This window comes from Sphaeramia orbicularis, chromosome 18, assembly GCF_902148855.1.
Source record: "Sphaeramia orbicularis chromosome 18, fSphaOr1.1, whole genome shotgun sequence".
NCBI classification, from domain to species: Eukaryota; Metazoa; Chordata; class Actinopteri; order Kurtiformes; family Apogonidae; genus Sphaeramia; species Sphaeramia orbicularis.
In genome coordinates, this window is record NC_043974.1 from 40,503,597 (window position 1) to 40,525,015 (window position 21,419).

Genomic DNA, 21,419 nt, shown 5'->3' on the forward strand with positions numbered 1-21,419 from the left:
AGACTCATAAAACTGCATTTAGTACGCTGAACTATACTGAAAGGATGTAAGAAATATATCTGCATTTTAAAAGGAGGCATACCTTGATAATTCAGTGTTAGAATGAGCTTAGTTGTGGAGGAAATCCCAAACCCAGTGGTGTTAGAATGTATCTGGTGTGAGTGGGACTCTTCAGAGAACTACTGCTCTGGATAGCGTCCAATGCCTGCGGCTGCTGCAAACACAAAACAGAAAGAAAGAGGAGGAAAGAAGCAAGAAGTAGCCAAGCTGTGCCCTGAACACAGCTCCTATTAATAACAAATCTGTCCTTTGATTCTCTCAGGATCCACATATGGTGTTTTGGCTGAGCTGAGGAATTTCAATACGGTCTATAAACATGCTATTTCATTTCATTTCTGTTTGTTAACCTTTTAATATCCTCACTTTTATATATTCATATTAAATATATTTACTCTACTTTCAGGTCAGTGTAGTTCAATCATTTGGTCACTTTTAATTATATTCACTTAGCTTCACTCCTGCATAATTAACAATTTAGCTGGTTAATATAAGTGATAGAATATGACATGAATAAATATACCATTTACAACAATGAATAATATTAAATGAATAAACATATACAATTATAATTAACCCATAAAGACCCGGTGCTACTTTTATATCAGTTCCCAAATGACATTTTCTCTATATTTAACCATTCTTAAGGGATTTGTCATCATTTACTATAATATTACCCTCTGTCTTTTGCATTTTATCACTATAAATCAGGTATTTTCCTATATTTAATTTACTGATCATAAAAATGTTCATAAAAATGCAGATTAAAGTTGATGGTTATTATATAAAAAAAAGACAAAACTGAAGAAAAAGTGACTTTTTCTGTAAAATCTCACATTAACTGAACATAAACCCAGTGTTTCCATCCACTGCCATTGATCCACCTCAATGGGTTTTACCGGTGAATCAATGTTGTAGAAGATGACGGTGTTTCCACGGTAACTATGAAGCCTCTGAATGTCCAAATAAGTCATATCTGATGACCGTGAAAAGATGACAAACTGTATTTTACACCAATTATTTACATGGATTGATAGGATTAGTGCATCAACAGGTATTAAACAGTTTAGATCAGTAGATGGTTTAGATCAACAGTGAATTTTTGGGTGTTTATTGGTTAAATTAATAAATATTCCACGTAAACAATGAATAATATTAAATGAATAAATATACTATTTACAACAATGAATGGTTGGAACTGTTTGTATTTTGTAGCAAATGGTTGATTGCATTTGAATTTGTTTAGCTTGACAAACTTTAGCATAAAAAAATCAATTCAACTGCTTAGTAGGGCAGACAGTAAAAAAAAAATCATTATTTTTTTTTACAGCACATATATAATGGATTAACATTAATAATGATTAACGACAGTGGATGATAAAGTGAGTTTCAGTTATGTTGCTTAGGTTAGTTTAGTTTAGAATAAAAGTTTAAGTTATGGTATCTGTTTAAAGCATGTTTTCATATACTATACTTTTTCTTTTTTTTCTTTTTTTTAAATTTTTTCTTGTTGTCTTTGGTTTTAAATATTGATATTCAAAATAAAACAAACAATATACAAAAGAATGATTCCCATAAGATGATTTCAGCCTATATTTGATGGAATAATATCAAATGTGACTCAAAATGTGCTACAGCTAGACATTAAAGTGTTAATTCAGTCCATATAGTGTACTTTGTGTCCTAGTAGTAAAGTGTTAATTGCAGATTTTGTTTTGCTGACCGACACCTACAACACTATAATCACATTTTCCTTCTGGACAACTTCTGCAACTGCCGCTTTCAGCTCAGTTTTTCTTGTTTTCCTCTTAATTCAGTTCCTTTTTGTATATCTGCAAATCTTTTTTTTTTTTTGGTTTGACCTAAAAACCAGTGCAGATTGAGTATGGGTTGTCTTGAGCCACAACAGCCAGTGGCAGATTTTCTAAATGACAGTGTGTGCAAGAGTCCACTAAAGTATGACTTTGATTTTTTAGTCTTTTGATTGTAGGGTAGCAGCAGCTGGGAGGTTTCGGCGGTGGTATTTTTGAGCTTCAGCTGGGTGATGAGTTTGTGATCTGGGCCCTTTTTTCCTGTTTATACGGGCAAGATGACACTACTCTGTCGGCCTCCGTGATCATAAATGTTCTACATCAGCACTTCCAGACTCAGAGCAGACTGCTTGTGCTTGTTTGAGGCAGTTGCATGTCTCTTTGTTCTGGTCGCCAAGACTTCAAGGGCCTGTTCATTCAAAGGTTTTATCCCCTCACCCACCACTCCACCCTCTGCAGCTTTCCTCTTATCCACCCTGCATCCTTTAAAGTTGCCAGTTTGCTCGGCGGAATACTAATATCACTGACAATAGCCTGAATCTGCCCAGAAAGGACTTGTTGTACATTTTTCCCAGGATATCTGATCCTGTAGAATCTCAGATTGTAGAAGTAAGCATTCCTATTTTATTCATGTTTAAGTAACAAATCAAACTGCTACTTAAACATACTTATACTATCACAGCCATTTCAGCCATAGTTTATTAAGGATTTAAAGGGGTCACATTTTGCTAAATCCACTATTATTAGTCTTTGGTTCATTTATTGGTGTTTTTAGTTTTTAGTTGATTTAGTAAAAAGTTTTTGTGGAAAAAAAGTAAGTTATTGAACCAAACTAATGGTAGTATTACACACACACACACACACACAGTAGAACTACATTTTATTTCATTGTATTTTATTATTATTATTATTATTATTATTATTATTATTATTATTATTATTATTTAGGGACCATAATGAAGTTCATGAAGTTTGAATTTGAACCCTCCAGGTGCTGCAAAGCTATCTTTATATTCATTTTGGAAAAAATTGAGTGGATTTCTACAATCCGTTTTAATTCCTGTTTGTCTGTTTGTTTGTTTGTTTGTTTGTTTGTTTGTTTGTTTGTTTGTTAGCAGGATAACTCAAAAAGTTATGGAAGGATTTTGATTAAATTTTCAGGAAATGTTGATACTGGCACAAGGAAAAAATTATTAAATTTTGGTGGTGATCTGCTGCTTGGACGACACTGATTTGCCTTGGCGGAGGTCTGCGCTCTCTGACTGCTTTTCTAGTTTACAACTGCAGTTGAAAACATAAAAAATATACTTGGAAGCTGCACAAAAGAACATTTTCTACTTTTTCTCCAAATAAAATGTAGTTCTAGTGTGTGTGTGTGTGTGTGTGTGTGTGTGTGTGTGTGTGTGTGTGTGTGTGTGTGTGTGTGTGTGTGTGTGTGTGTAATACTACCATTAGTTTGGTTCAATAACTTACATTTTTCCACAAAAACTTTTTACTAAATCAACTAAAAACTAAAACTCTGAAAGTCTAACTCAGTAGATGAGCAACAGCATCTTTGTCACACTGAGCAGTGGTCTAGAAGGTGTACAGAGAATAGTGAATAAACCTGTCTTTGAAACCACACTGTAAACATGTTAATATCTGCTGTAAACATTTTAATATCTGCTATAAACATTTTAATATCTGCTGTAAACATGTTAATATCTGTTGTACAGTTAAACAGTTCAACATGGGGGTCTGTGGGACCAGACTCACTTTCAGAACCAGCTTTAAGTGAACATTTCAGGACCTGCAGGTTTTTGATACTACTGCCTTGGCTTTACTTTTTAGCTGCTGAAGTTGCTGTGTTTGAAGTTTACAGTCCACATATGTGTTGGCAGGAGGGGATCGTGTACCAGTATCCGGTGTCTGAAGCATCCAGCCAGCTGAAAGGAGTGAGGGGAATCTTCCTGACTCTTTGTGACATGCTGGAGAATGTCACAGGAGGACGAATCCTCAGGTAGGTGTAGGCATAAAATACTCCATTGAGAACAGATGCATTAAGACTGATATAGTAACTTTAGTTTGTGGCATCATCCCCACATATATTCCAAGAAAAAATAAAGATTTGGGTGGTTCGGTTAAGATACATTCATGTTTCAAGCTTTTACGTGTTTTGTCTTAATAAGAAGTAAAATGAAATTAGAAAAGGAAATACCACCAAGCACATCCTCAAATCACAGTATATGCAATTATGTATTTTTTGTACGCGTCGATGATTAGTAAATAACCCTCAAAATTCTAAGTCATGGATTAAAGTGAGTGAACTCATCCACAGTTTAACCCATAAAGACCCAGCGCTACTTCTGTGACAGTTCCCAAATGAATTTTTCTCTCTATTTAACCTTTCTTAAGGGATTTATCACCATTTATTATATTATCCTCTGCATTTTGTGTTTTTTTCCAGTGAAAATCAGGTTTTTTCAAATATTTAATTCATTGATCATGTAGATGTTCATACAGTTGTGGAAAAAATTATTAGACCACCCCTTGTTTTCTTCAATTTCTTGTTCATTTTAATGCCTGGTACAACTAAAGGTACATTTGTTTGGACAAATATAATGATAACAACAAAAATAGTTCATAGTGGTTTAATTTCAGAACTGATATCTATCCATTTTCCATGTTTTTCTTGATAATAACCAAAATCACGTCAGTTCTTCCATCAATATCTATGGCATTGTACTGACAAAAACAGTGTTTTTAGGCATTCCATGTTTTCTTTTCTGTCTGTTTTAGTCACATGATACACACAGGAGTTAGTACTTGATTGCATAACCATTGTTTCTGATGACTTTTGATGGTCTAATAATTTTTTCCGCGACTGTAAAAGCTCAGATTAAAGTTGAGGGTTATTACCTCTGCCATGGAACAGCAGAGGTTATGCTTTCATCTGGGTTTGTCTGTTTGTTTGTCTGTTAGCAAGATAACTCAAAACGTTATGGACGGATTTGGATGAAATTTTCAGGAAATGTTGATACAGGCACAAGAAACAAATGATACATTTTTGATGGTGATGGGGAGGTGGGGGTGGGGGGGGGTAGATCTGCCTTGGCGGAGGTCTGCGCTCTCCGAGTGCTTTTCTAGTTATATTAGAAACAAAGAAACCTGAAGAAAAAGTGACTTTTTCAACAAATATATCAATAACTGAACATCACCCAAATGTCTCTATCCACTGTCACTGATTCAACTCCATGGGTTTTACTGATGAATCAATGTTGTAGAAGATGACAGTGTTTCCATGGTAACTACAGAGCCTCTGAACGTCCAAATGGGTCATATCTGATGACCATGAAAAGATGAAAAACTGTATTTTACACCAATTATTTACATGTATTGATAGGATTAGTGGACCAACAGGTATTAAACAGTTTAGATCAGTAAATCATTTTTGTTGATGGTTTGAGTCTTTATGGGCTAATCTGCATCCGACATACCTCCTCATATGTTTTTGGCTTCAGGCCCTCTTAACTTTGAGGTTATCTACTGCACTTTCAGGTTCTACATGCACTGTTGTGTGTATTTAAATTGACCTGATGACCTTACTGTGCCTACTTTTGATTGCTAACATAAAGCTTTTCCCCAAACTCACTGCACCTTCTCCTTTTTCCCCTCCATCTTTTTTTCCCTGTCAGTTCATCTCTCCTGCTCGGGAAATATCTGGTTCATGTGGGTTACTGGAAGGAGAATAACAACTTGTTAGTCATTGGGCTTCCTGCAGAGAGGTACACACACATTCTGTACATACAGTAGCGTCTCTCAGTACCATTTGGTCGCTCTACCACATACCATGTGGCTTGTGGACGGGGCAGATGTTAAAGACTCTAACGGCTAAAATTCAATTTTTAAGTTGGAGCGGTAGTAAATGTTTCAACAATGACGTGCATTTAATAATTGACTATTTTAGAAGCAGACGAAGGAGCATGATATGTGAAAACAATCGAAAGGCCGTCCTTTTTTTTCAGTTGCATAAGGGCTTTTTTCTCTTTACGGAGTACGTGGTTGTAAAACGGTGGCTGAAATGACTCACATTAGCCGTCTTCGTACTCATAGCAACCAGGTCAGTCCAGTCACTCATCATCTCGGTTGAGAAGTCATCCCGTTCATGCATAAAGGTCTGAAGGACTACATTTCCGTAGACCTCTGCATGAAGAAGACACAGTGAAATCCAAAATGTTCCTGCTTCTTGGCCCCGTTCTAAAATCAAAATATCTGAGAAGTCATAGATCTGTTTGAAGCTGAACTTTCTCCATGTCTGTGTCTGACATTCTTTCTGTCTCCTCCAGGGTTCCGCTGCTGTATCTGCAGACAGTACTGGGAGATGTAGTCCGGACAATAAAACTGATGTATGGCTCCTTAGACAGGTTCGTCAGCTGTGGATTTCCTGTGGATTTACTGAGAAAGCTGTGTGTTCCCTGGGTGAAATTTCCACTCATGACTTTGAAGTGTGAACGCGTCATAAATGTTAGAAAATAACAGATAAAACTACTGTATGTACATCAACATACTGAACTCTGTTCTACCCCATCCCAGAGTTACACCGCTTTTACTGTTTTCCATTAGTTTTTATGTTCAGGATTTTGTGGGTGAATGTATTGGAGCCAGAATCAGTAACATCCCACCCCTTCCCTCTGCAACAGAAACTGGAGCTTATTATTATCTATTCTGATTTTATTCTGATTATTCATTCATACAGATTTCTAACATATAAACTGGAATAAAAAATGACTGTAGTGGTATTTAAGATAAGCAGACAGGAGAACTGCCAATAAGATAAGCATTGTGGCTTAAAGAAGGTATATTATCCACCTAAAAAAAAGCATACCCTAACAAAATGAATGTTGTCGCTGTCAGGCCAAAACCTCTTATGTCCACACCTGCAATTTTTCCGGAAACTGGAAAAACAATCTACAGTCGTGGAAAAAATTATTAGACCACCCTTGTTTTCTTCAATTTCTTGTTCATTTTAATACCTGGTACAACTAAAGGTACATTTGTTTGGACATATATAATGACAACAACAAAAATAGCTCATAGTAGTTTAATTTCAGAGCTGATATCTATCCATTTTCCATGGTTTTCTTGATAATAACCAAAATCACTTCAGTCCTTCCATCAATATCTATGGCATTGTACTGACAAAAACAGTGCTTTTAGGCATTCCATGTTTTCTTTTCTGTCTGTTTTAGTCACATGATACACACAGGAGTTAGTACTGGATTGCATAACCATTGTTTTTGATGACTTTTGATGGTCTAATAATTTTTTCCGCGACTGTATATTCTGCACGGTGGTGCAGTGGTTAGCACTCGTGCCTCACAGCAAGAAGGTCCTGGGTTCGATTCCAACACCAGTTGATGGGGGGTAGGACCTTTCTGTGTGGAGTTTGCATGTTCTCCCCGTGTCTGCGTGGGTTCTCTCCGGGTACTCCGGCTTCCTCCCACCATCCAAACACATGCACTGATAGGTTAATTGGTTAATCTAAATTGCCCGTAGGTGTGAATGTGAGAGTGATTGTTTGTCTCTATATGTTCAGCCCTGCGATGAACTGGTGACTTGTCCAGGGTGTACCCCGCCTTCGCCCCTATGTAGCTGGGATAGGCTCCAAGCGACCCCCGTGACCCTAGTGAGGATAAAGCGGGTTCAGAAAATGAATGAATGTATATTCTAAATAAAGTAGTGGAGTTAAGAGATGTAGTCACAAGCCATTTTCGACACTTTTTATTGGTTAAATATTTCTAAAACCATCAGGTCAAAGTGAAGACTGACTAATAGAATTCTTTTATGACCCAAAAAAAGACCAAAAATGGACTTAGGAGGTTTCTGCCCGACAGCAACGATATTATGTAAATTCATGCTCTATTTAAAGTATAGCGTGTCCATAAAAAATTTATTACAAAAGCAAATAAGTAGACAAATCTGTGGAAATTATTACAAAATGAAAAGTAGATATTGAAGGGTTTTTTTACTGGTTTAATCCACCTCTATATGGACACCATTAGTTGCACAAAGCACATCCAGACGGTACTGGATTTGTTGCCATGTTCACTGCATCATAGCTTCATCAATGGTTTCAATGACATCAGTGATCTTTTACATCAGGTCGTTGATGTCCCATATCTTTGTTCAATACACGATATCTTTAACTTAACCCCATAGAAAGAAATCCAGGGAGGGGAGTGATATCTGGTGAACGAGGTACCAACCGTTCCAGTTACAGACTTAGGTTCTTAGGAGGTCTGTTCTCTGGGACTGTTCTTACCAAGACCGGACTCGCCATTAGGGCAAGACCCAACCTGATGAACTTGATACTGAGTAGGGATGTAACGATATGAACATTTCATATCACGGTTATTGTGACCAAAATTATCACGGTTATCATTATTATTGCGGTATTATTGAAATTGTGCTCAAAATGTTCAAAAAGTACTTATACACACACTGAAATAATTTAACCAAGATGTGTTTTGAAAAAAAGAACAACGAAAAAAACAAATAAAATAATTGGCGCAATGTACCTTCTGTTGGCAGAAACATTCAAATATTAACCCTTAGTGGTCTGAGCCTATTGTCCATTTTTCAGTACTTTTGATTTTGCCTTTATATACTATATAAACAAATGTTTATTATACCCATGTTTGGGATCTTTTTTTCAGCACAACTTCATCTATCTCATCTGCCTATTATTTTTTTCACTTTAACCTACTATATCAACACAAATCCGATTTGAAAATTGTATATAATTTATTGCATAAATAACACACAGATGCTTAATGAACCTTTTCGAAGACTTTAAAAGTGAATATTGGTTCCAGATATTAGGTATAGAAAATCAAAATTGTAAAAAAAATAAAATTATACTCAAATATTTGACATAACAGCAGATCTTTACATGGAGTTTTTCTCTGGAAAAGTGCGGTAATCAAGCATGGTTCTCATGATAATTAGAATTTAAATGGTAATACTAACCGTCTGCAATTTTACCACAGTTTATCGTTACACCGGTAATTGTTACATCCCTAATACTGAGAAACGCCTATAGACCTAGACCTAGAAACTACAAAAATGCACATTAACTTTAGGTTTCACCTGATGTAAGGTGGAAAAAAGAAGAGGATGTCAGTTTCAAGCTTCTGTTGAAATGTAGCAGTGCAACATGATGGATTTTGTAGATATAAAGGACTATTCTGGGGAAAAGTCTTATTTTCAGATGATTCCTGAAAAGGTGCTTTCCTACTGGGTTTATCCTGAGTCTTCATTGTTTTATTTTTAACTTCACCTCTCTTTCCTTTCTTTCCTTCCTCAGTGCCTTCTGTGAGGCAGAACATGCTCCCAGGTTGGACCATTTCTTCTGCCTGTTCTTCCAGCAGCTCATTCAGCCGTCTCGCCTCAGAGATGGTTTCCCTGCTTCATCTCCTGACGTCTCTGGGACTCTTTTCCTCGATGGACTGCCAGCGGTCCGCTGGCTCACACTGCCCACAGAAATCAAGGTGAATATTTATTTATTATTTTTATTGAACCTTTGTTTAACCAGGAAAAATCCCATTGAGATGAAGAACCTCTTTTACAAGGGAGTGTTATGTCAAACTAAAAAGCATAAACTTGTTGCTAGATTTCCCTCTAGTGTTCCATGTTAAAAATGAGCCCTTGTGTGTCACCTATATTACTGTGATTGAAAATTAAAATAAGAATAAGTGTAGACATCATAAAAAGACACATGCCTTTGATCAGACAAATTCATTAATTATCGGAAAACTAGGTTGATTTTGTACACCATTAAGAGCTGGTTTTACCCGATAAGGATAACGTACATATAGACCCATGTAAACCCTTTGTTCATGTAACACACTTTAAATCTTTGGTGTTAATCCTACAGGGGAAAAGGCTTTCGGAAAGCAAAGAATGGAATGGAAATAATACTTATATTATTTCTCATTAACTCTGTTTTAGGTTTCTGTGTATATACTGTATGTGTTATTTCTGTCATTGCTCCCATGTACAAGTATGTTTTTGTTTTTTTGATTGTTTTGTTTTTTGTTTTTTTTTTTTAATATAAAGAAGTTATATGCATGATGTAAAATGCTGATAAGATAATGCTGCCTGAAAATAATAAAAATGTAATTACAAAAAAAAAGACACAGTGCCTTTATCATATCCAAGTGTTAATATTGTGTTTATTTTTGTCTCCACAGATGGAGGTTGACACTGTTCTGTCTGAATTTGAGTCGTCTGATTTTGGTGAAATGGTGAGAATTTTGAATAGGATTAAGTCTTAAAGGGCGTTATCTTACGCTTGTAAAACATAAACAACTACAGATTTTTTGTGTTGGTAAAGGACATCTATCACTGGTACTATCACTGTTCACACCCAACATTGAGCCCATTTACAGGACCATAAAAATCCCCTAACTAGGAGTAATCTGATAATTGCTGGGATCAGATGTGACGCGTTTACATGCACTTCAGAAGTGCAATGATCGAAAAACCCTGGTTCACATGTTTCAGTTCATTATTTGATTTATTTCGGAGTACATATGTTTGTTATGATGTCAGACATACACTTCCTGTTATTTTCAAAACATCTGGTCATTCAATAAACAATAAACAGTAACCATTAAATAAAATCAGAGCAACACACTTATTAGATAATACAAGGTCTATGTATTTTTTGTAGTCAGATTGTATCTAAAATTAAGACAAATTGCAGATTTAATAATATCTCTTTTGTTTTATTGATAATATTTGAACATTGCCCTGTTTGTAGAGTATGTGAATATATTTCCATATTCATCTGAACAGTGTATTTCTACATTTGCTTTAACTGTATTTGTGTCTTTCTCTTTTCTAATATCTTCTTATCATCTCTTTGACAGTCTGAGGATGTGTTTGGCCTGAGGCGTCTCTACGTGATCCTTGGCTCCTGTTTGTTTTACAAGGTACGCATCACATTCTAAACATGTGCAGTTGTGTGTCCGTGTTCTCCTCTAACTCCCAGTATGAGACCTGCTGGGCCCATTATCTCAGTCCCACACCAGAGTGATGAAAACAGAGGAGAAGCTGCACAGTGAAATGAACATTACTCTTCACAGATCCAAGGCTTTTGGATCTTAACCCATGAAGACCCAACCAACTAGTAGCAACCAAGAGCGTCTACTGATCTAAACCGTTCAATACCTATTGATCCATTAATACTATCCATATGTATTTGACCCCAGCGATGAGGTGCTGTGCTAGGAAAATTTAAGAATGGCTCTTAAACGAGTGATATTTTGCTTTTTTAAATGGAATTATGCATTTTCAAACATTTCCCTGTGGTCTACATAAACTGTAAATGCTCTGCTTGGGTCTGAATTCTTCATTAATTCAACTCCACAGGTCTATCCTCAACCCTATTTCTGAGTAATGACACCAGAAAGGTGGTTTTGAGCGCTGTCCCTTCAAATGCAAATGAGCCACTTCATACCCCACCCCCTCCAGGTTGTTACCATGCTTTCTGTCCCATTCAGCCATTTGTGTTCGTTAATACAACCAACAACTGAACATTTTAGGTAATCGGCTCGAAGTGTGGACATATTTTCAGTTTTTACTACAACCGCTGCTGCTGATAAACAATTATGGCGTTCTCGGACAGATATTCGTTGGAAGCCTTGACCTTATATGTGCAAATGTCGTAATGTAACTAGCTATAGATGTAACAAATTAAGCAGGAATTTAAACAGGTTATAGAAATCCACTAGATTTTTGCCAAAATGAATGTAAAGATAGTTTTGCAGCATCTGGAGGGTTCAAATTCAAACTTTATGAATTATTAGGGTCCCCGATTACACAAATAAATGAACCAAAGGCTAATAAAAGTGGGTTTAGCAAAATATGACCCCTTTAAAAGTGCTTGAAAATACCACTCAACATAAGCGACTCACAATCATACACTACCAGTCAAAAGTTTGGACTCACCTTCTCATTTAAATGGCATGAGATGGACCACAGATGCCCAACAAGTGCTCAACATCACTGGGAACTCCATTAAGACTGTTGGAAAACATTTCAGGTGACTACCTCATGAAGGTCATCGAAAGAATGCCAAGAATGTGCAAAGCAGTAATAAAAGCAAAATGTGGCTATTTTGAGGAAATCTAAAGTATATAACATGCTTTTAGTTACGTCACACTTTTTTTAACTACATAATTCCATACGTGTTCATTCATAATTTTGATGCCTTCAGTGAGAATCTACAATGTAAATAGTCATGAAAATAAAGAAAAAACAGTCGAGTCCAAACTTTTGAATGGTAGTGTACAGGGGTTGGACAAAATAATGGAAACACCTTCACCTCAAGATGATAATGCCCCAATCCATACAGCTAGAATTGTTAAAGAATGGCATGAGGAACATTCTAATGAAGTTGAGCATCTCGTATGGCCGGCACAGTCCCCAGACCTCAACATTATTGAGCATTTATGGTCAGTTTTAGAGATTCAAGTAAGACGCCACCGCCATCGTCTCTAAAAGAGTTGGAGGGTATTCTAACTGAAGAATGGCTTAAAATTCCTTTGGAAACAATTCACAAGTTGTATGAATCAATACCTCGGAGAATTGAGGCTGTAATTGCCACAAAAGGCGGACCTACACCATATTAAATTATATTTTGTTGATTTTTTTAAGGTGTTTCCATTATTTTGTTCAACCCCTGTATGTCTCCTTCAAATCACAACTTACACATTGGATGAAGGAAACCCAAGCCTGTGACCATCAGTAGATTGTCCTCACTGTTGTTCTGTGTGTTTTTATGATGTTTTTCCTTTTTGTCAATTGTTTTTTGTCACCTGCCTAGGGACTACAGATGGAAGTTAGCACTGCTGCTACAATCTGGCACATTTACAGCTGCAATTGTTGTAGAAGTTCATTAATATGCACTGTCCCTAATAAATAAATAAATAAATAAATAAAAGTGCTTGAATTTGACCTGGTAAAATGTGTACTAACCCTTGTTTCAGTCGTACCTGATTGCCAACCACCTCCCCAAAGAGGACCTGCTGGATGTTTGTCTGTACTGTCAACACTACTGTCTGCTGCCACTGGCGTCTGAGCAGAGGGTGGGTCAGCTGGTCATCTGGAAGGAAGTGTTCCCACAGCAACGAGCCAACACAACGCCTGGATACAACCAGCCTCAAGGACGCCACTTCCTCCTGATAGTGGGCTTGGTGAGACCCTCTCAGTGCTGTCTGTTGTTGTTGTTGTGCATATCATCACCAGTTATCTGTTTCCAGTAAAATGTGTTTTCTTATAGTGTGTTCTCTCCTCCTCAGAAACACTTCATGCAGTGTGTCCTGTTGGAAGCAGGCGGCTGTGCTTCACCTGCTTTTGGCTCTCCAGGACCTGACTATGTCTACGTAGACCAGGTGAACAGTTACCTCCACCAAGGAACAAACTGTTTGTCTGTTAGCAAGATAACTCAAAAAGATATGAACAGATTTGGATGAAATGTTGATTGATGAGGAAATGTTGATATTGGCACAAGAAACAAATGATCGTTTCTTGTTTGTCTGTTAGCAAGATAGCTCAAAAAGTTATGGAAGGATTTTGATGAAATTTTCAGGAAATGTTGATAGTGGCACAAGGAACAAATGATTAAATTTTGGTGGTTATTGCCGGGGGGGGGCATTAGCACTAGCATTATATGTTTTTCAGCTAACTGGCTAATTAGAGAAAATAGATAATCAGTAGATAATTAATAATTACAGTAATCAGAATCAGAACACTTAGGGGGAAATTGTATAATAATAATAATAATAATAATAATTTAATAACTAGTATTAATTACTTTATTTCTGAATTATGCAAAGGTGAAATTACTGTTACCAAACACAACTGAATGCATTATGCATGATCAGTGAATTAAATATAGGGAAATACCTGATTTTCACAGGACAATGCAAAATATGGAGGACCATTTTATAATAAATGGTGGTAAATCACTTTGTAAATATTAAATATAGAGAAAAAAATTGTTGGGGGAACTGCCACAAAAGTAGCACTGGGTCTTTATGGGTTAATATGACATGAGATCTTATAAATGGAGGAAAAATAATTTTTATTGGTTCCAAATAAAACAGATGAGACTGTAATTAGTATTTTTGGAAATCTCAAAGTAAGTCTACAGCTGCCAGGGCTTTTTGAAACCACCCCCATCAGCTGTATCACAACTTCTGCCTTTATCCTTCCCAGTGAATCCACTTAGTTTGTCCAGTGCAGTGAGTACCTGTGCGTACATTCCAGATCTTATGGTGTCTGGTTGTAAAGTAAATCTTGGTTGTGTGGTGGTGGTCTTAGGTGAAGGCGACCCTGCTGCAGTTGGAGGTGTTGGAGGCCGGTATAGAGGAGCGTCTCAGTGCTCCTCCAGCTCCCTGTCTGTCCTGTGCAGACTGGTTCCTCCCCGCTGCCACGGCCCGGGACCGCCTGGACAGCCTGACCTCATCCTCCCCTGTCCTCACCAAGCTGGCGGGGGTGGTTAAAGGCTCCTCTTCGGGGTCCAGAGGACGCAGGCTTTTCGGGGAGAGGTCACGCAAGTCCAGTCCACAGAGGAGCCAGTCGGACAGTGGGAGCGAAGGACCGACGGAGGCCAGGTCTGGGTCATCGGCCGCACGAGGACTCAGTCCACATTCTACCCCAGACTCGGCAAGGAAACTCGGGGGCCGGCGAGACTCTCTGGGGTCTGGTGGCTCTGATGGAAGTGGAGGCAGTGGAGGCCTGTTCAAGGTACAGCTGGAAGCTCTGATGAACGCTCTCTGCTCCTACTTGTTTCACTGTTGGACTTTGTCAGTTATTAGACCAGTGTTTTTCAACCTTGGGGTTGGGACCCACGTGGAGTCGCCAGGAATTCAAATGGGGTCGCCTGAAATTTCTAGTAATTGATAAAAATAAAATAAAAACTTACTAATAAAAAATATATGGTGAGTTGAGAGAGACAGTCACAATACAAGTCATGTCTTTTAACATGACAAACTGTGAGTCTGAAACTGAAGCACTGTGGTTCTGTTTATCTGTCAAATGTTCATTGTGGTCAGCTTAAGATGCCTCTCTAGGACTTATCAAAAGTGTTCATTTAACTCAAGTTGTAAAACCACTGCTCTGTTCATTTGTGTAAACAACTGTATTTATTTATTTATTTATTTTCGTGTGCGTTTTGTTCATACATCAGATTCCCAGGATGAAGCACCCTAACCCCTTCTACCTTGGCACCTTGAAAAAGACTCTGACTGAGAGGGAGACAGAGGACATGTACAACACCATGAAGTAAACGCTGGGAACTCATTTCCGTTTAATCACTCATTTCTTTGCTTCATTTGAGTATAGAACGTATGTTGACGTAAAGCTAACGTAAAGCGTACCTCTGTTGTGTTTTGTCAGGCTGACATCGGGAGCAGAGAACACGTTGTTCCACTACGTGCTGATGGAGAACGTCCAGGGCATCTTCATCGCTCCCACACACAGAGAAGTGGCTCAGCTCAGTGGATCCATTCACCCACAGCTCATCCGCAACTTCCACCACTGCTGTCTGTCCATACGGGCCGCGTTTCAGCAGAGTCTGCCCGCCAGGGTGAGATGTGAAGACATACATCTACACAAGGAAACTACAGTGAATGACACAGTTTATATCAGCTGGAGCACTGAGACACTCTGGATATGAACCAAAAGTTGGTTCCTCTGGTCTGAAACAGTGATGGAATTAGTAAACTCAGAACATTTTCTCATTGGTTTGCTTTTTTACGCACAGGAAAACGTACAAGTGAACCAAAATCAGTGGTGGCTGATGGCCAAAGGGGAGGCAAGGGGTATTGTTTTTGGTTCTGTTTCTTTGTTTGTTAACACTCTAGCAGCAAAACTGTTGCTTGAATTCATACCAAATTAGGCTTATAGATTACCAGTGACCCAGAATAGATCTGATTACATTTTGGGAAAAGTAGGTCGAGGTTCAAATTTTTTATGAATTTTTTACATCTTTTTTTTTCATTTACTTATAATAAGCGAAATTTCAAATGTCTGTAGCAGCAAAACTATTGGCTGAATTCATACCAAACTGGGTTTATAGATTGCCAGTGAGCCGAAATAGATGTGATTACATTTTGGGAAAAGTAGGTCAAAGTTCAAATTTTTTATGAATTTTCAAAATCTTTTTTCTCCCATTTAATTATAATGGGCGACATTTCACATGTCTATAAAAATGGCAATTTTGTTTCATTTTCCTTCAAACATGTCACATATGTAGAGGCAGTTAATATGCTGAAATCAGCACATGCATAGACATGATGACGTCAGTTGAATCGATGCCAAAATAAGCTTCAGTATGTGTTAGGGGCGGGGTTTGTTGTGCCTGGAACCACTTGTTTTTTGGGGTTTTTTTGGTTGGGCGCCGTATGCAAATCAGTTTTCAGCTGCACTATAACCACATATCACCACTAGGATACGCTAAAGCACCACTACTGCGCCACTATTTTAAAATATTAGATCAAAATAAAAATACACAGTACATGTTTTCAAGTCATGTATTTTTATATGTGAATTTCATGATCTATCCTTCAAACATGTACATTTTTCTATGACTCTATATTGTTAAAGTCAGACATGTCCACTTCCACTGATAGTACAGACTTAGTATGCATTTACACCAGCGGTGAAGGTAGTATGGGTAGATCACATGGCACTATGGGCTAAATGATAATATTGTTACCACTCCTGCCAGGAATCGAACCCTGATCTCTTTTTACAGGTGTGTTCCAGTTCACAGTTCATGTTCAACATCCTAAATCTCTTATTGATGTACATGAGTGCCTTATTTTGTCAAAACCTGTCAAACTTTAATTCCTCCTTTTGTCTTTTTCTGTTATTCCACCTGTTTTGACCCTAAAACACACAGTAAAACAAAACCACTGAAGAAAAGGAACACAAACACATACAGCAGCTTTTATGAACCTGAAACAGACGCAAATTCACAGGAGAATGTTTACCTGGAATAATGTCTCTGGGGTTAAAGGGTTAATGAATGATTTGCTTGGGTTTTCTGTCTTACAGGGCCATCGGGGTGCAGACAGGCCTCGGGGGGCTGGATGGGGTCTGGGCCCAGTGAAGGAGCACGGGGTTCTGTTCCAGTGTAAACCTGAGAACTGGACCGACCAGAGGAAACCTGCTCCCACCATGACTTACTGGGTCATAGGGTACGACAAACTCAGCTCCTCACTGTTAAGGCGACAGCTGGTGAATAGTGGAGGCTCAGGAAATACAGGGTTCATAAGGGTGCTTAAGATCCTTGAAAATTTTTGAATTTCAGTAGTGTTTTCAAGGTCTGAAAAGTGCTTGAATTTTAGTTTAAGTGCTTGCCGTTATAACTCGGCAGTGTGATTTACTTATGTTTTTTTAGATAAAATTTTTTTGTTCTTTAATTTCTAAACTTTTTGCTATTATGAAGCCTAATTTTATATGTTTATAGCATAAAACAATGTACATCATTGTGATAAAAAAGTAAAAAAAAAAAAAAAAATCACTAAGCATGAGTATGTGTATTCCTGTAGATTAGAGATGTAACAATTACCGGTATAATGATAAACCGCAGTAAAATTGCAGACGGTTAGTATTACCATTTAAATTCTAATTATCATGATAACCGTGTTTGATTACTGCACTTTTAGGGGAAAAAACCCAATGTAAAGATCTGCTTTTATGTCAAATATTTGAGTATAGTTTTAATTTATTACAGTTTTAATTTTCTATACCTAATATTTGGAACCAACATTCACTTTTAAAGTCTTTGACAACGGTTTGTTATGCATCTGTGTGTTATTTATGCAATAAATTATATACATTTTTCAAATTGGATTTTATTTTATTTTTGTGTTTTTTGTCCTTTTATGTTTTTATAGTAGGTTAAAGTGAAAAAAAAATAACAGACAGATGATATAGATGAAGTTGTGCTGAAAAAACAGAACCCAAACATGGGCATAGTAAACATTTGTTTATATAGTATACAAAGACAAAATCAAAAGTACTGATAAACGGACAAAATAGGCTCAGACCACTAAGGGTTAATGTTTGAATGTTTCGGGCAAGAGAAAGTACATTGTGCCAATTTTTTTTTTTTTTCAAAATGCATCTTGGTTAAATTATTTCAGTGTGTGTATTGGTACTTTTTGAACATTTTGAGCACAATTTCAACAATACCGCAATAATAATAACTGTGATAATTTTGGTCACAGTAACTGTGATATGAAATTTTCATATTGTTACATCCCTACTGTAGATATGTGTTTTATCCCAACGATAAGGTGCTGTGCTGGAAAATGTGAAATTTACCCTTAAAAGTACTTGAATTTGACCTTGAAGAATGTGTACGAACCCTGGAAATACATGTTTGGTGAGATCTGATTCAGAACCAGGAGGAGGACTTAATGTTCGCATAAAGGAGGGGATGGTTTTCAGCCAATTGGACATGTGTAGGACCAGGAGTGTGTGTGAGGAGTGTGTGACTGGGTGAATAGCGGCATTGTGCAGAGGGTTCTAGTGGGAGTGGAGTGTCCCATGCTGAAGTGACTGATGGTGATGTGGATTTATCTGAGCTCTCTTTGTCTTGGACAGACTCCCAGGTTTACCAGACAGACAGACAGCAGGAGCTCAGACAGAAGTGACTGAACTCAGAAGGTTTCATTGACTCCAATAAAATCAAACAGATTCTGCTGATCGGTCCAACTGATTCCTGATCAGGTTCCATGTGCCCGTTGAAGCTTATTACTGGTGTTACAAATAAAGTTACTGTCCTGGTTATAATTCTACCAATGGGCAGAGAGTTTTGCATGGATAGGTTTGTTAAAACTAAAATAAAGGTCTACTCACCGATAGGCTACGATGAGCCTTCAGACGAGAAAAAGGTTGTGTTTATTACAACCAACAAATACATAGTTATTTAAGGTAGTCTTAGTGTTAAACTTGGGGTTGAGTGGATGGTATCACTTGTCCCTCTACTGGGATATTATGCACAGTGCAGTTTTTGATTATTAATATTAGATTAAGAAAGTGTTAGATATATTTTCTGCAAATGAGATTATATTTCATGAAAAAAAAAAAATCATTATTTTTCTTTTTAGAAACAAAATTTGACTCATTTCCCAGAAACTTTTTTGCAGTGTTTCAAGTATTTTTACAGACGTTGTAACTTTCATGGCTGTCACCATTCTTAACTATCAGAAAGAATTACAATATGCATATGAGAGATGCATTTACAAATACACTACAGTTTACAAAAACTCCTTTCTGTGCAACTAGAATGTGGTCTAACATAGCCGCCTAGCTAGCTTAGCACAGTTGTCAGCCAAAAATAACTGTCCTACAACCACAGTTGAACTATTAATTTCATTGAACACATAACAATAAAGGCTATTCTATTCTATTCTATTCCTTTCTGTTCGACTTTGTGTTCTATTCTATTTTACTCTATTCTAAAATAAACACTTTGTATCTTTGTATTATGTATGTATTTACAGTATGTATATCATATGTCTGATTAGAAGCACATCCCTCCATTTATTACCTCCGCCAAGGAGGTTATGTTTTCATCGGGGTTTGTCTGTTAGCAAGATAACTCAAAAAGTTATGGAAGGATTTTGATGAAATTTTCAGGAAATGTTGATACTGGGACAAGGAACAAATGATTAAATTTTGGTGGTGATCTGGGGTGGGGATGGGGGGGCTGATCTGCCTTGGCAGAGGCCTACATTCTCCAAGTCCTTTTCTAGTTATTTTGGTTCAGTTTGTGAGTTTGTTTACACTCTAGCACCAAAACTGTTGGCTGAATTCATACCAAATTGGGTTTGTAGATTGCCAGTAATCCAGAATAGATCTCATATTTTGGGAAAAATAGGTCAAAGCAAAACATTTTTATGATTTTTTTTTTTTTAAACCTTTCCCCCCCCCCCATTTACTCATAATGGCCAAAATTTCATGTCTGTAGCAGCAAAAGTATCGTTTGAATTCATACCAAATTGAGTTTATAGATTGGCAGTGACCCAGAATAGATGTGATTACATTTTATGAAGAATTAGTCTAAGTTCAAATTTTTTATGAATTTTAAAAATATTTTTCTTCTCCCATTTACTTATAATGGGCAAAATTTCATGTCTATAAAAACATCAATTTTGTTTAAATTTACTTCAAACTTGCCACATATATAGTAAACTTGGAACATTTTCTCCTTGGTTTGCATTTTTACACACAGGAAAAAGTACAAGTGAACCAGAATCAGTGGTGGTTAGTGATTTTTTTTCAGTAGGATTTTTAGGATAGGATTTTGTTAGGTATAATTTTTGGTTCTGTTTCTTTGTTTGGTAACACTCTAGCAGCAAAACTGTCTCTTGAATTCATACCAAATTAGGTTTATAGATTACCAGTGACCCAGAATAGATCTGATTACATTTTGGGAAAAGTAGGTCAAGGTTCAAATTTTTTATGAATTTTTTATATCTTTTTTTTTTTTATTTGCTTATAATAAGCAAAATTTCAAATGTCTGTAGCAGCAAAACTATTGGCTGAATTCATACCAAATTGGGTTTATAGATTGCCAGTGACCCAGAATAGATGTGATTACATTTTGGTAAAAGTAGGTCAAAGTTAAAATTTTTCATGAATTTTTAAAATCTGGTTTTTCTCCCATTTACTTATAATGAATGGCTGACATTTCACGTCTATAAAAACAGCAAATTTTGTTTCATTTTACTTCAAACTTGGCACATATATAGAGGTAATTTATATGCTGGCATCATCTTACGCATAGACATGATGACATCAGCTGGATCGATGCCAAAATAAGCTACAATAAGTGAGGGGTGGGGTTTGTTTTGACGTTTTTGTCTGCTTGGGTAGTTTTACCGTTGGTGTGAATCCCCGTCTCTGCTGTCCTGTCCCATGTGTAACCTGTGTCATGTTCTTGTGTTACAGACGGATGCTGCTGGAACCTGTACCTCAGGAATTTTACGTGTGTTTCCATGATTCCGTGGCAGAAGTCCCTGTGGAGATGGCCTTCAGACTGTCCTTCGGTCTGGCTTTGTGATACATGGTCTTCCCTCCTCAGATCAGTCACAGCGAGGACAGAATCACAGACGACAAGTACTGAACACGACTTCTATTCTCAGGAAAATAGTTCAGACTGTGACGCTTGTGGGAAATCCACACCAGTTGTGTTAGGTTTTGTGTGCGACGTGGAGTCTGGTCTTCCACCTGATTCACAGATGATTTTCAGAACATGATAGAGTGTCACAGTGGCCTTTCAGTGATGACACACCAGGTCACGTAGTGCCTTATTCTGGTCACGGCATTAACTATATGGACAAAACTATTGGGATATGTTGAATTTAGGTGTTTCTTTTCTAACAGGGGTCTGGGATACAAAACAATAATGACTAATGTTATAATATAGTTTTCTATTGGGATAAATATCATTGCATTGGTTAGTTTTTTTAAAAATTATCTTTG

General features: G+C 37.1%; 1 protein-coding gene across 4 annotated transcripts in view; it reads left to right on the forward strand.

Annotated features, from left to right (window-relative positions):
* intu (inturned planar cell polarity protein) overlaps positions 1 to 21,353 on the forward strand; it is a 36,596-nt gene extending 15,243 nt beyond the window's left edge. For 2 of the 4 annotated variants that reach the window (XM_030162779.1, XM_030162778.1), the window contains exons 5-17: positions 3,749 to 3,867; positions 5,543 to 5,632; positions 6,194 to 6,271; positions 9,214 to 9,397; positions 10,100 to 10,153; positions 10,781 to 10,843; positions 12,902 to 13,108; positions 13,214 to 13,306; positions 14,238 to 14,663; positions 15,106 to 15,200; positions 15,315 to 15,504; positions 16,977 to 17,119; positions 20,886 to 21,353. In XM_030162779.1, coding sequence (XP_030018639.1) covers positions 3,749 to 3,867; positions 5,543 to 5,632; positions 6,194 to 6,271; positions 9,214 to 9,397; positions 10,100 to 10,153; positions 10,781 to 10,843; positions 12,902 to 13,108; positions 13,214 to 13,306; positions 14,238 to 14,663; positions 15,106 to 15,200; positions 15,315 to 15,504; positions 16,977 to 17,119; positions 20,886 to 20,997 — 1,854 coding nt within the window. In that variant the 3' untranslated portion in view covers positions 20,998 to 21,353. Of the gene's footprint in view, positions 1 to 3,748; positions 3,868 to 5,542; positions 5,633 to 6,193; positions 6,272 to 9,213; positions 9,398 to 10,099; positions 10,154 to 10,780; positions 10,844 to 12,901; positions 13,109 to 13,213; positions 13,307 to 14,237; positions 14,664 to 15,105; positions 15,201 to 15,314; positions 15,505 to 16,976; positions 17,182 to 18,301; positions 18,754 to 20,885 lie in introns of those variants that run through there. The other 2 variants (XM_030162777.1, XM_030162776.1) reach the window with 2 other exon arrangements.
* Positions 21,354 to 21,419: the final 66 nt, after the last annotated feature.